This window comes from Strix aluco, chromosome 13 (genome assembly GCF_031877795.1).
Source record: "Strix aluco isolate bStrAlu1 chromosome 13, bStrAlu1.hap1, whole genome shotgun sequence".
Classification (NCBI taxonomy): Eukaryota; Metazoa; Chordata; class Aves; order Strigiformes; family Strigidae; genus Strix; species Strix aluco.
Genome location: NC_133943.1, coordinates 10,390,103 through 10,404,321, shown reverse-complemented (window position 1 = coordinate 10,404,321; position 14,219 = coordinate 10,390,103). Strand labels below are relative to the sequence as shown.

The following is a 14,219-nucleotide window of genomic DNA, read 5'->3' as shown; positions in this document are numbered from 1 at the left end:
GGGAACACCAGGAGGCCTCCGGCTCAGCTCCGCAGGGCTCCCGGGACAGCAGGCAGGGTGTTATCCATCTGCAGAAAGGCGATGGGGAAAAATCTCATTCCCTCCCGCTGGGCCATTGCTAATAACGAAGTGCGTGGGGGAGGGAACAGAGCTGAGCGACCTCCGAGTCACATTCAGGGCTATAAAAGGAAGCCGGGTCTCCAGCACGGTGCCTCTTCCACAAAAGCAACCAGAGGATGAGGGGGCTGCGAGCAGAGCTGAGAAATAGCTGCCAGGCAGCGGGAGAGGAGCCTTTAGCGCTGAGCGAAGTGCGAGGTGCACATATGCTCTCTGTTTCTGCACATCTACGTCTTCATGAAACCTGCCCGAAACTGTGTCATCTATTTTGAACAGCACAGAGAAATACTTTGATCTGCCTCCACCAGCCCTGGCTGCGGTTCAGGCACCGGTAAGTGGCTGGAATACAGGTAGGTGGCTGATAAAACCTTTGTGATGGAGAGACAGGAGTGGGGCTGCTGGGCCGACATCTTTTTTCAGCCGACCACAGCGAGGGACATGACAAGTTCTGGGAACACCTCTGGAGCAGTGCACTGTGTGCCCAAGTCCACCTGCAACCTTTGTGCCAGATACCAGTGCTGCTCTGGGGCGGCTGGGCTGGAGAGACCATTGGGAGCTCTTGTGCAGCGCATCCCCACATCGCCCTGGGGCGAGGACAGCCCCAAGCTGGGGAGGAGGACACGCTGGGCCTGCTTGCACCTTGGATGATGCAAAGCAGCATGGCCTGATCCTCACTGCCCTGCACCACCACGACTCCTTCCTCAGGAGGCAGCCCCCAGCACACCCCAGTCCACAGGGCTCCAGACTCCTGACCCAGCTCCAGAGCAGCACGGAGAGCAGACGGCACCAGATCTCTCCAGACGCCTCATCCTGCTGCCCCTACATGGTACACGACCCCCACGCTTGGCTCTGATACTTTTGCCTTTCTCAACCCAACGCTCCTCCCTGGAGGTGTCACATCCCTGGGGTCGCTCATCTTCCAGGGATGGCGACAGCTTCTGTCTGGACACCCAGCAAAGAGACCACTCCGGGAAGCACCAGGCAGGGGATGAGGGCAGAAGGGGGCCAGGAAACGCAGAGGGCCTGGTGCCAGCGCTGGTGACAGGGCTGAACGGAGGGATACCGGCTGCTCAGCTGGGTCTGCCCAGCTTGAGGAGGCAGCAGCGCCCAAAACGCGTGCCAAGACCCCAGAGCCAGCGCAGTGCAGTCCCCCACATGGCACCATCTGTGAGCCAGCCCAAGCACCCTCACTCGTGCTGGAGAGGAGCTCAGCGCTGGCAGGGGTCTCCCTTGAGAGTCGTTGGGCATCTCTGCCACCCCCCAGCAGATCAGGGTGAGCGGCAGCATCCCAGAAGTCACAGTGCCTGTTTGCTCCCAGCACGAGCAGGCACGGACCAGCCAGGCTCCATGGCCGCTGCTCCCACCTGGGGCTCAAGAGCTGGGTCCCGAGCAGGGCATGCGGCCCTACTGCCCAGATCTATACATCCCACTTCGCAGCAAAAGGAGCTGGTGTGGCAGATTTCTACCAAGCCCAAACAACTGGCAGCCCCCAGTGCCCTGCCTCACCCATTGGGACCTTCCCAGCTTTCCCACCTCCTGGGTCCAGCACTGCAGAGCACCCAGGCACGTTCCCAGCAGCCAGAGGAGGACATTCACCTCCTCCTCCTCGTGTCTCCTGTCCCAGGGAACTCTCCCAGCACACAGCATCCGTGCTTCTGCCACCTCCCGTGGGCTGCTCTTGATCTGACAGCAGCAGGTCCCCATGCCACCGCAGGGGTTGGGGTCTTGGGGACCCAGGGTTTGCAGGGTGCATCTCCCTGGTCACCTCCTGTTCACCAGCACCCCAAGGCTGACACAGCCCTTTGCCCAGGCACCTTCCCTGAGCTGTTCGCTGACCCAGACAAGCCACATCCACAGTGGAGGGCTTGAGCCCACAGCAGAGTCCTCACAGGCCCCTCCAGCAGTAGGGGACCAGCGCTGTGATACCCTCACCAAGTAAATATCCCCCTACCCTGCTGGAAGGGGCAGCCCAGGCCCTTGTCCTGCCATGCCATAGGAGAAACCAGCCTGGCAGTGAGGCAGGGCCGGGCAGCTAGCGTGAGTGGGTGAGATCTGCATTCTGGGCACCCCACAGCCTTGCCTCTCCCTCAGCAACCCAACCTCCCTGCTCCCACCTCTGAAGGGAGCTTCCCAGCCCCTGCCTTGCCCAGAAAAGCTCTTGTTCCTCTCGACTCCAGGGGGCTAGGGGCAACCATCCTAATTCCTGCACTTCACCCACGCCATCGCCCCAGCTCCACCAGCACTGCGGTGAGCCTGGCAGCCAGTCCTTCCCAGGACACCTCCCACAAGGCCAGAGCAGATCCCAGTTCCCCTCAGCACTTCTGGGGGGACATCAAATTTTCCAATCCCCCCAAAAAGGCTGAGGCAGCACGTGGTACAGAAGACAGGCAAAGAAAGGAACAGCTCAGCCAGCAGCCTCCTCCTTACTCCACAGAGAGAAGTCCTGGGCTACCTCAACTGCTGACATCCAGCAGAGCTGCGGATGCTGGGGCGCAGGGCACGGCTCAACCACAACCGCTTCCTGCAATGAAGCGACCACGGCACAGCCCTGGGGGTACCTGGCAGCTGAAACACAGGCACCATCTCACCCGGAGCCCATTTCAGACCGGCTTGGCCTCTGAACCAGAGCAGATCGCATGCCCAGACAGAGCATTGCCAGGGCCAAGCCAGAAACGGGTGTGCTGAAGCCAGTAAGGTGAAGGGAGCAGGAAAAAGGAGTGGTGCGGCCCAGCCCAGGGCATTCACAACTCACAGGTGCCCTGACAGTTCTTTATTGTCTTCTGAGCTGGGTGGCAGCTCAGCCATGTCCAGTGCAGGAAAATTTCCTCCTGCACCTGCCCTGGAGGCAGCACCAGCACCCGCAGCGACACCACCGAGTCCTGCTCTGAGCCTCTTCTGTTGGTCGCAGCGAAGCCCGGTTCTCGGCCTTTTCTGTTCCTCTGCGTCTCGCCAGCACTGCCATGCTCGTCTACTGCAAAAATCCCACCTGCTCCAAGCAGCTTGGCGGCAGCCCCGGCGTCTCGGCACAAGCACAGCGGCACACACGACTGGCACACGGGAGAGAGGCTCAGCCAAATGTGCACCAAGGGGTCTCGCTTGCGTCACAGTCCAGCAAGATATTAAGGACGGTGCAAGGGGCTCCTGCCACACTCAGAGCTGTCCGTGACTCGATTCGGTACCTCACGTTGTTCAGACCTCCCTCCCGATCCACCTTAAACTGTTCCTGAGGAAGAGAAAGACCATTCAGCCCGTGCTGCTTTCCAGCAGAGGGGGAAGCACCCAGTGCTGGAGGGACAACAAAGCTGTCAGGGGAGGACACAAGCAAGCAGGGCTCAGAGCACGCAGTGATCGCAACCCGAATCTCCTGTGGTTCCCCTTGACCACACTGAGGTCCCACCTGCTTCTGCGCAGCGATGCGCTTCTGGTCTCTCTTCCTCCAGGCTGGGTCATGCAGGTGCTGGAAAGTCTCGTATCCAGTCGTGATTCCAGAGGGACGGCGAACCTGGAAAGAGAGCAAACTTCTGTAAAGCTGATGAAAAACTTGCTGCATCTGCTACTGGAGGGGGGAGCACAGAAGGGCTGCCTTCCCCAGGTCCCAGCCTGGGCAGCTACAGCTGGGGACGAGGTGGGGAGACAAGGAGAAGGGCAATTTCAACCTAGAAGGATGGAGCACCCCTTACCTGGAGACCGGCTCCTTTAATACGTCGATAAAACTCGTCGTCCTCCCGTCCCCAGCCCCAGAAGCGGTTGGACATGCCATTGCACTGGAACGAGAGGGGCACCACACTGGCCAAGGTCCGGTCCAGCACAACTCCACACACCGCAGACGAGCAGACACCAGCATCGCAAGCCCTGAGCACCAGCACAGCCTCCCCTCTCCTGCCCGCCACCAGCTAGCACCTCAGGCTCTGTCCCCAGATCATTTTGACTCCTTTCCCCACCTCCCAAGCGTGGAGCACAAAATATATGACTGTTCACCATGACAATGTCGTAGCCCCTGCCCCAAACTGGCCAGGACATCCCACCCACGTGCTCACCATCTCATAGTGCTGCTTGGTGAGCAGCAGGATGCCGCCCACGTAGGTCTTATAGTGGTAGAGCGGGTGCAGCTCTGGGGATGCCACGTGGAAGGGTCCTGCCTCCGGAAAGCCATAGTCCAGCTGCTCGTTGAGGGGCAGGAGATCGACGTCATGCATTGCGATGTAGTCGGTGTCATTGCCGCTCTCCAGGAAGCCCACGTTGATCAGGGATGCCCTGTTAAACCTGCCACGGGACCGGGGACTCTCAGTGCCACACACAGCAGCCACCATCCCTTCATGTGCCCCTCCCGTGCTCCTCAGTGCTAAACGTTCGACTGATCCCCAAACGGGGACACACACAAACACAACATGGAGCATGGAGTGCCACAGCTGCCCATCCCAAAACTGCACCCCTGCTTCTCCCTACGCAGGCAGCACACGCTGAGCCCGACAGTGACACGCAGGGGTTTGGCCACTGCGGACCCCAAGGGGCTACAGCAAGCCCTGTCCTGCCTGAGGCCAGCTGGGGAGCTGCACAGCACCCACCGGGGCTGCAGGCAGGCACTGCACAGTGGGCAGGGGATAAGCGATGGCATTTCCAAACACCCCATGGTATTTCTTTGAATTTCAGCGTCCCCAGACATTTGCTGCTATAGACCTGTAACACTGGGGAGAAAGCTGAAATATCTGGAGGTAGATAATTCTCTTCTTGCTTAGGAAGAGAGAAGCAAAATTCTGCTTTGTCCTTTACAAGCTTTAGAGTGAGTAAATTTGGGTAGAGGATCACACTCCAGCCCTGACTCCCCGTTGTCCAGGCCCTCCGCTTCTCCACACCACCAGAGGCGAGCGGGAGACCCTCTCAGCAGGGACAAAGTTTCGGAGAAGAGCCCCCTCACTCCCTTTTCCTGCTGGGCTTCGCTGCGGCGAGGGGAGACGCTACCTGAAATGATCCACCTGGTTGAGGATGAAGATGTGATGGCGGATCCTCTTCTTGCTCAGGAAGCGGTGCATGTAGGGCACGAAGGCCAGCAGCTCCTCGAAGCGCTCCCGGAAAGGGACGAGCAGCGCCAGGCGGTGGGGACCCCACGACGGCTCGTCCTCCGCCGGCAAGAGGGGGGACTGGGGCGGGCAGGGCTGGCGGGGGGGGACCCCCCGGCTCTGCCCGCCGCCGGGGAGCGGCCCCTCGCCCGAGCAGCTGAGCTGGAGCCAGAGCAGCGAGGCGAAGCCCAGGAGCAGCGCCAGGAAGAAGAGCGGGAAGACGGAGAATCTACCGGGCAGCAGGCCCAGGAGCGGCGGGGACCTGGGGCACAGCGCGGAGGGGTGGTCAGCGGCCGGCTGGGACCCCCCCCCCACCGCACACCCGCCGGGACCCCCGAGCCGCCCCCCCGCCCCGCCCCGCCCCGCTCACCCGCCGCCGCGCAGGCGGAGCGCGGCCCTGCGGCGGGCCGGGCCCATGGCGCTCGCCCGGCCCCGCCGCGGGACACGCTGGCTGCTCCCCGCCGCTTCCCACCCCCCCCCCCCCCCCCGGAAACGCGGCCCGGCCCCGCCGTTCCGCCCCGCTCCCTTCCGCCCGGCGGGGCGGGCCGGGGGCGGGCCCGGGCCTGCGGGGACACACGCACCCACCCCCCCCCGCGCCTGCCGGGGCCTCCCCTCCTCCGGGAACCGCACCGGGAACCTCCGGGACACCCCCTCTTCCTCGGCACCCCCTTCCCGGAGCCTCCGGGAAACACGCCGCGCCCCCCGCTCCAAATTCCCCTGGGATGCTCTAGGGACAACCCACCACCACGCTGGGATCCCCTCCCCAGCCCAGCCCCAGCCCCCAAGGATACAACACACACCACCACCGCCCCCCGCCCCCAAGCTGCCCCCTACTGCAGCCCCAGCCCCCTCCCGGGGCTTCCTACCCGCCCCCCTCCAAGCAGAATCCCCCCCCCCCCTTTTCCCACCCCGGACAGAGCCAGAGCCGCAGGTGGTGTCAGTCCTTTAATGCCCCACTCACAGCCCCCTCACATTCACACCCGCCACCGCTCCCCCCCCCTCCACCACAGGCAGCACGGCAGGTCCTGTCTGGCAGGGGGAGCACTGGAAAAAAACAGGGGAGCGACCTCCAGGCTCCCCCACCGCCGGCCTGGGGGGCCCAGTGGGCATCACCCCCGTCGGTCCAACCTGCCGGACAGCAAGGGCCAGGCAGGGGTTACAGCCAAACAGACAGATAAGAAAATACTTCTGGTATTTCTCAGAAACAGCTTTTAGAAACCACAGTTTTTACAGCTCCCCATAGAAAAGATGGGTTTTGGGCACAGGCCAGGGCCCAGGTCTTCGCCTAGTAGAAACGTTTGTTCCGCTCCTGGCGTTTCTGGAAGACCACAGCTCCCACCACAGCGCAGATGATGATGCCCAGCAGCGCGCAGAGCAGCAGCAGAAACACCTTCCAGCCCGTCAGAGGCCCGCTTCGGAAATTCCCCGTTGGGTCATCCACGTTGTCTGGAAGGGTAAGAACAGCTACAGAGACCAACCCCATCCCAGCTCCAGCAGGGTCTCGCAGCTCTGATGTCTTTAAGAGTCCAGCCCCGGCATCCCAATCCCCCACTGAAGGTTTCCAAAGCTTAGAGACTCACCTTTGGGTGATTTAAGGAGGCTGACCCTAGGCTCAATCTTGGTCCAGTCAACAGTCTCATCTTCTAAAGGGTGCTCCACCATGAGCTGGAATAGCTTCATAGAGATAATGTCGTGATTGTCTAGGAAATAACCATCAGCACCAAATGCTGTCAGAAGCTCTGAGAGATGTCCGTGCACTCAGAGCACCCCTGGAACTGTGCTCTGCCAGGTCCAGGTCTCCTTCCCTCTCAAGCCACCCTCACACCCCAGGTATCAAACTCCAATTTGAGATGTTCTTTAGCTCTTAAGGCACCTCCTTTCTCAGGCCACAGGTCCCTACCCAACAGCGTTTCAAGATTTTAACAATTCAGGGAAAAGAAGCTATCAAAGCTATCCAATGCATCCATAGCATTACATTCCAGGCTCCAAACAGCAGGTATTCCTGCAAGCAAAGCCCCCTCTCACCAGACAAGTCTCCAGTGCCAGCAGAAGCACCAAAGAAGTAGCCGGTGGGCAACTGCACCCCTGCAATGTCAATGCAGTTCTTCCATTCGTTCTTGTCTTCCACATCGGTCATCACCTGCAAGACCAGGGGAGCGTCACACCAGGAACACATGCTGCTATCCTGCCCGCCTGCAGCTCTTTTGGAGCCAGAGGTGCAGGAGAGGCAGGCAGTGAAGCCTGCAGGTCACCCACTGACACAGCAACACACCCCCCCTCAGCACTGCCCCACGTCACGTGCATGAGACACCCCGCAGAAGGTGTCCGCCACATCTCACCGTCAGGCGACCTCGGGAGTACCGAATTGCCAGGAAAGTGTCATGGTTCTGGTTCCGAAGGTCAGCAGTGCACCCCGCCAGCTCCGTCCAGCGCCCGTCCTTACTGTGGTCGTATGTCAGGGAGCCATTGTTCACCATGGCAGAGATATAGGGGAACACGCGCTGCAGGGAGGAGAGTGTGGCTGCTTTCAGTCTGCAGGTGCTTTTGAGTTGCAGACCAAGAGCCACCTTCCCCTGCCTGGTCAGAAACCTCAGCGAGAGCAGGATTTCAGCCAGGCACAGCAACAGAGCCACAGTTCTGCTGCACAGTCAGCTACGGAGGGCAGAACAATGAAATCAAGGTTCATTTTCCACCTAAAGCTGCTTCTAAACTGAGTGAGAGCTTGTTTGGGCTAAAGCAGAGTAGCCATTTCTGACCTTCTGTATCCAGACCTGTCCTGAGCCCACACTGTACCACGTAGCCAGGGCAACAAGACCACCCCAAATTTGCAGAGTAAGCACCAGACCAGGCAAGAAGTGAAAGAACACAGCCCAAGGCCCAGAACGAGCAGAAATCTCACATAAGCAGCACAACCACACTCAGGGCTTTGTAGTCAGTAGATACATACAGCAGGAGAGGCCAACTGAAGCCAAGAATTCACCTCCCAGTGAGCATCAAAACAGGGAGATGGGTCATTTCCAGGTGCTTTATGACTTAAGTATCACACTTTTGATGCAATAGATCTCACTAGCACATTTTCTGATTGTGCCATAAGGAGATCCACAAACACAGAGCAGGACAGAAGGACCACCAGTCCCCATGGGACTGATCTGTATTTTGGCCACAGAGAATTCTGGAGCAAAAAGCCAGCCCATGAGTTTCTCTTTTAGAGACACCCAGGGTGCGAAGAGAGAATAAGGCCAGAAACAACGTGGAACAAGCAAACAAAGCACAGAGACGTTCAAGAAAAGACATCTGGGATGAATATACTCTTAGGCTGATTCCTCTAACTTTACTTAATAGCTGGTGCATAGTTTACATCAGCCCTGTGCCGCCCTCTCAAGCAGAAGGGAAAAGACCCGGGAAACATCTGTGTAGTCAACGACAGAAGATGGAGCAAGGCCCTTCTTATCTCTGCTAATGCACGTACAAACTCTTCCCTTTACCAGTTCCCATAACAGGAAGAGCAGCTCACTCTCACATGAGGAGAGACTTTTCCTTGGTCCAGGAGTGAAGCACTCAGAGCACGAAGCTGTCAGGGAACAGCCTCCTCAGCACTGAGTGAGCTCCCTGAACTACTCACCTCTGTGGCCTCATCGTTGGGATATGTATCAAGGAAAACAGCCAGTCCGTGAAAGTTGTCCTTGCTGCCAAAGACAGGACCTGGAATAGGGCAGAATATTGGAAACAGAAGGCTCTCAGACAGAGTATGTGCTCTGAGACTTCTACTGAAAAGAGCTGTAAGAGCTGTTTATTGTCAGGCAGATGACTGAGGGCACCTGTTCCCAGGGCAGAAGGTGCAGGACACACTATCCCCATCTAGCGAAACCCTCAAACGCCCTCCCTGGCAAGAAACCTTCCAGGACAGGGGCAGCTCCCCAGGCAGGCAGCCCCAGCTGTGCACCGTACCTGGTACCAGATGCTCCTGCGTGTACCACAGCGCCAGGCCATCTCCGTGTAGGTTCTTCTTGCCAGCTCCGTGGATCTTGAAGTGGATGTGGAGCTCCCAGTCCTTGAGGAAGCAGGGCTGTGCAAAGAGACCACCCAAGGGCATCAGGTCAAGAGACGGGAGAAGTGCTGGGGCCGCCCTAGGCCCCGCCGGGCCCCCGCACCCACCGCCGGACTCCCCCCGGGCTCTCACCACACGGTTCCAGATGGAGCCCTCCTGGCTGCGCTCGTCGGGCGTCAGGCGGACGTACTGGCTGGTGACTATGGTGCTGCCCTGGAAGTCCCACAGCGGCATCGCGGTGGCGGAGCCCGCGCCTGCAACGGGCAGAGAGAAAGCGCGGCTCAGCCCGGGCCGCCGCGGGGCGTCCGTCCCGCCCGCCCAACCCCGCGCTCACCCTGATACGGCTTCATCAGTGAGTGCTCCCGCTTCAGGTGCTCGCTGTTGCCGTCCGTGAGCTCGGCGGGCGCTGGGCGCGGCCCGGCCGCCGCCAACAGCAGCGCCGCCGCCGCCAGCAGCCCGCCCGCACCCGCCGCCATCCTCCGCTTCCGCCTTCCGGCGCGTCGCTCCCGCCCGCAGCCCCGCCCGGGAACGGCAGTTCACTCCGCCAATCAGAAGCCCCTACATCACCACGTTCCCGCCTCCGCGGGTGAGCGTCGCTCCTGCCCGCCTATGGCAGGGGAGGGGGCAGGGCCAGGGCGGGGCGCATCTCCCGCCGTGCTCTGGGCGGGCAGCGGGGAGGGGGGGAGGAGCGGCATAGCACCTCCCGGCGTGCACTGCGCGGGGGCGGCGGCGCGCAGCATGCCGGGAGCTGTAGTCCTTCCTCCCTCCTCGTGCCAGTCACGTGCGCGCGGGAACGTGCGCGGCTCGTGCCGCCCACTGGTCACGTGACCCGCTCCGGCGGCGCTGACGCGACGGTCCCCGGCAGCCTATCGCCATGGCAACGCCTCACAAGATGGCGCTAGGTGTTAGGGACGGGGCTCGGCCCCGGCCAGCCCGGGAACGGCCCCAGCCCCCGGGTCCCGCAGGCCTCGCCGGGCCGCAGAGCAGCACCGCGGGAAGGACTGGCCGAGGCAGCATGGAGGGCACAGGCAGCTTTATTGGGGACTGCAGAGCGGCCTGTCTGCGGGCAGGGCTGCAGCCCAGGGCCTGGCGCAGCAGGAGGCTCCCCGAGCGCCGCTGCGGCTTGTCTCCCACCCATCCCCAGACGCACAGGCACTCAGCCAACGGCAGCTGTAGTGGCCGGGGAGCTGCATCTTCCAGCCCTCGGGTCAGGCATCTTCAGTGCAGCGACAGAAGCCCCAGCTTGGGTGCGTTTAGGACAATGCGCTTCCTAGGGGCTCTTGCAGAGCAGCCCCTCTCCGTGGCATGCACAGCGTGGCTGCAGCCAAGGCTGTGACCAAGGAATGAAACCTCTCCATTGGTGACTGCCCAGCCAGGTCCTCTCTGTGTCTTAGTGCTTGTCCCAGGTCCTGCGCACACGTCGGGGCTTCTCTGGCCAGCAAAAGATACCAATCTGAGGCTTTCCTGAGCCAGCTGCTGTGGCTGGGGCAGCACCAGTCACATCCTACAGGAGCAGAGGGCAATCCCCACCGTTCAGCTGGCTCTACATGCCATGTCTGAGAGCATAGCAGGTGCCATGGTGGGGTGCCCAGCATGCCCTGAGCAGTGTGTGCGTTGCAGCAGCCTGTGCGGGGTGTACCAGCAGTGTGGATGGATGAGTCCTGAGCAGGTTCTTGTTCTGAAGGTGTGCAAGCCCTTGACACATGCTTCCCTCCAACAGCACGGGGGCTGCAGGAGGGTCAGGGGGTGCAAGGAGCCCATGGAAGCCCAGGAGGCAGGAAGAGGGGAAGTGACTGATTAGTGAAAAACTGGGTGGGAAGCCCATCTGAGCATGGCAGTCTGAGGCTCAGGGCCCTGCCAAGCCTCTGTGAGGAGTCTAGGGACTAGGGGGGTTGGCTATGGCTTAGAGACCTGCAGCTCAGTCCCATCTGGCACTTCACAGTTTTTACTTCTTCCTGTTCATGATCTGGCTGGAAATCCAGTTCATCCCATCCTGGAGGGAAGAGCACAGCCCCAAGAGCATGGCAGGTCCTTGGGTCCTCTCCCACCTCTGCAGAGCCTGCAGGCCCCCATCTCTACCTGCACTCCTTCCCCAGACAAGGCTGAGCAGGCCTGGATCTGCCATTCTCGGTCCCGGTAGGTGTGGAGGCTCAGCCCTTCTGCGATTTCAGCTGCAGGTGCTGCAGTCAGTAAGTCCTGCTTGTTGGCAAACACCAACAGCGGGACCCCCATGAGAGACTCCTCCTCGGTGAGCTCTGCCAGCTCCTGCCAAGAGACAGCCATCTCCCAGGGCTGCTGCCCGCTGCTGCCCTCCTCCACGGAGCTGCCCAGGGTAGGCTGGGACACCTCAGTCCCCCAAAGTGCCTCACTCCTCTCTCTCTGCTGCTCTTATTGCAGCTAAAGAAGCTGTGAGGTCATGACATCCTGAGGGAGAGACATGCACACCTGAAGCTCCATCTGCCTGAGATGCTGGGGAGGGAGAGCTTGGGAGCCACGTGCAGTACTACCTGAGGGCTGAAGCACTCCTGGCACCAAGAGCCTTGGGCAAAGGGCAGCTACAGGAGGCTGCTGTCAACTTCATGCTGTCTGGCACACCCATGCTGCCGTCTGGTGCTGGTATAGCTGAGACTGGCACTTGGAGTCTCACCTTCTCTTCTCCAGCTTCATTCCCAGGGTTTGTAACTCTGAATTTCCTACTCATAAGCCTTTGCTGGGGTGTATCGCTAACCTGGCGCTGGGGAGGTGGGAGGAGGGCTGGCGATCGACGGATCACTCTCACAAGGGGCAGAGTCAAGCCCATGTTGGGTACCCCTGGGGCACCACACCCAGCTCGGGGGGAGCTGCTGGGCATGGATCTGCCATAGAATGGGGTGACTCTGTGTGCCACGACTCTGATCACGAGCCCTTCTCACATAGCTCTGGGGGCAGCTTGGACCCCACAGCAGTGCTGCTGCATGGTGGAGGGAAGTCTTGCTCCCTACTCCAGTCTCAAAGAGCTAGTGCCAGATGGGTGTGAGCCCCAGGACTCCACAGCCACTCCCCACCAGACCCCTCATACCTGCCCTGTCTCCTCGAAACGCTTCTGGTCTGCACTGTCAATGACATAAATCTGCCATGGGGACAAAAGGGACAGTCAGCGGCTCCTCCTCTTCAGCTGCACAGCCCTCTGCCTTCTGCAGCAGGCCGCATGCCTCTGCTGGGGTACAGGGCCCCGCACAGAGGACACAGGTCTCCTCGCACGGGGCTAGGGGGGGCTGCAGGCGGCCACCCCACTCACCAGCAGGTCTGTGCTGCCCAGATACTTCCTCCAGTACGGGCGGATGGAGCGCTGCCCCCCGATATCCCAGACGTTTAGCTTGAAGCCGTGCGAGTGGATGCTCTTTATGTTGAACCCCTGTGTGGGGACATGAACCCCAGCATCACCCAAGGGGAGGGTAGGACCTGCCACCCTCCTGCTGCCTGTGGCCCCCAGCAGCACCTACCTGGGTGGGGGTGATGGTGCTGACCTCCTCAGACGCCAGGCGTTTCAGCAGCGTGGTCTTCCCTGCATTGTCCAGCCCCAGCAGGACGATGCAGAGCTCTTTCTCCGGGGGACCCTTCAGCCTCTGGATGACGGAGAGCAGCCCCTGGGAGTGTGGGGTGCTGGGGGAGCCCTGTGCAGAGCACCCTCATTTCAGAGGGCGTAGCTGGGTGGGTGCTCTGTTGGCCATGGGGACCCTGTGTCTATGGCTTGAGTGAGCTCCAGGCTTCCAAGGTGTTCAGGCTCAGGGTAGCCCCACAGCAGATCCTCCCAGCCCCAATCCCCCCCAGGTGTGCTGTCCCTGCCCTGGGAGCCCCGCCAGCTCCTGGGCGTGCTGGGGGGACATGCTCAGGGTAAAGCCCTGGTCCTGCTCTGCCAGCCCACCCAGCACCACAACTGGGAGCTGGTGCCAGGTGCAGCGGGATGTCACCGGACCCCACTTACCTTCTGCACATCACCCATGGTCTGGGAGTTGCTCTGGCCCGTGGCACGCCTCGGGAGCTGCCGGGAGCTCATCCCTGGGGCTCGCCAGCGGCTGCGTGACTAGCACACACCCCATCCTCAGGGGAGGAAGAGGATTACGGGCTCCAGAATTAGCTGCTGTTTCTCCTTTTACCCACAGCATTAAATAATGCCCTCGGCAAATCCCCCAGCCAGCTGTCACCCCGATGTCACCTACCCCCGGGATAAACCAGGTCCCATCAGGCTGGGACACTGGGGCACAGGGTGTCCCTCTCCCCACGGGCCCAGGCTCCGGCTCGGGGTGGCAGCACAGTGGGAGGATGCAGTACCCAGGCACCATGGGCATCACTGCGGGCAGAGCGTGGTGGTGGGATGGAGCCCCGCAGCCAGCGGGTGATCCCGGGAGAGGCACTGCAGGCCCAGCCTCCGAAGGGGGATGCTGCCTTTTGCTCAGGCAGCAAACACAGGCCACAGGCATGGCCATGTCCTGGTGCACAGGGCTGACACAGCCTCCCAGGCGAGGGGGTGATGCCTCAGCACATCCCCACGTCCCGCCCTGCCCAAGCAGGGTGAGGCAACACCAACACCCATGAGCTGCCCCCTCGGAGGGTGGCAGGAGGTAACGCCTGAGGCTGGAGCTGCTCGAGGCCACGTCAGCCACTTTCCGCAGCAACCCGCCGCTGTCAGAGGGAAACCACTGGGCCCTGGAGCGGGTCGAGGGCTGGGCTGTCAGCAGCTGGAGGTCAGGGATGGCACAGGACAGGGGTCTGGAGGGGCACAGGCACCTTCCCCAGCAGCCAGCCCAGCCCAGGTGAGGCAAGAGGCTCCTGAGTTTGACATTTGGATTAAATATATTAATTAAGAGATGTCTTTGATTCTTGCATGCTGCAGTTCGGTCCTCGGATCAGGTTTCCTAGCAGAGAGGTTATCCTTGTGGTGAGGACCGTGAGTCACGCACTCTTGGTGAGACATTTTTATTTATAACTCCTGTTGCAAAGCCAAGCCAAACAACACA

At 61.0% G+C, this 14,219-nt stretch overlaps 3 protein-coding genes across 6 annotated transcripts; all 3 read right to left on the bottom strand.

Annotated features, from left to right (window-relative positions):
• Positions 1 to 2,872: 2,872 nt before the first annotated feature.
• On the bottom strand, positions 2,873 to 5,637 carry B4GALT7 (beta-1,4-galactosyltransferase 7). Its single transcript, XM_074838272.1, has 6 exons — positions 5,545 to 5,637; positions 5,077 to 5,436; positions 4,155 to 4,380; positions 3,798 to 3,881; positions 3,515 to 3,619; positions 2,873 to 3,340 (listed from the first exon to the last, which is right to left on the bottom strand). Exons 1-6 carry the CDS (start codon positions 5,589 to 5,591, stop codon positions 3,185 to 3,187), a joined length of 978 nt encoding a protein of 325 aa, XP_074694373.1. The 5' UTR covers positions 5,592 to 5,637; the 3' UTR covers positions 2,873 to 3,184.
• A 469-nt stretch (positions 5,638 to 6,106) lies between these two features.
• LMAN2 (lectin, mannose binding 2) lies at positions 6,107 to 9,730 on the bottom strand. Its single transcript, XM_074838737.1, has 8 exons — positions 9,557 to 9,730; positions 9,355 to 9,476; positions 9,123 to 9,240; positions 8,797 to 8,876; positions 7,514 to 7,675; positions 7,200 to 7,314; positions 6,755 to 6,874; positions 6,107 to 6,620 (listed from the first exon to the last, which is right to left on the bottom strand). The coding sequence occupies exons 1-8, from the start codon at positions 9,696 to 9,698 to the stop codon at positions 6,460 to 6,462; spliced, it is 1,020 nt and encodes a 339-aa protein (XP_074694838.1). The 5' UTR covers positions 9,699 to 9,730; the 3' UTR covers positions 6,107 to 6,459.
• A 1,114-nt stretch (positions 9,731 to 10,844) lies between these two features.
• LOC141929252 (ADP-ribosylation factor-like protein 3) lies at positions 10,845 to 13,302 on the bottom strand. Of its 4 annotated transcripts, XM_074838448.1 has the most exons (7): positions 13,187 to 13,302; positions 12,705 to 12,875; positions 12,500 to 12,616; positions 12,281 to 12,331; positions 11,302 to 11,487; positions 11,134 to 11,215; positions 10,918 to 10,950 (listed from the first exon to the last, which is right to left on the bottom strand). In XM_074838448.1, exons 1-6 carry the CDS (start codon positions 13,256 to 13,258, stop codon positions 11,168 to 11,170), a joined length of 645 nt encoding a protein of 214 aa, XP_074694549.1. In that variant the 5' UTR covers positions 13,259 to 13,302; the 3' UTR covers positions 10,918 to 10,950; positions 11,134 to 11,167. The 4 variants fall into 4 exon arrangements, with proteins under 4 accessions (XP_074694548.1, XP_074694550.1, XP_074694546.1 ...); XM_074838447.1 differs by having other exon boundaries at positions 10,845 to 11,215; XM_074838449.1 differs by having other exon boundaries at positions 10,845 to 11,215; positions 12,705 to 12,848; positions 13,187 to 13,204.
• Positions 13,303 to 14,219: the final 917 nt, after the last annotated feature.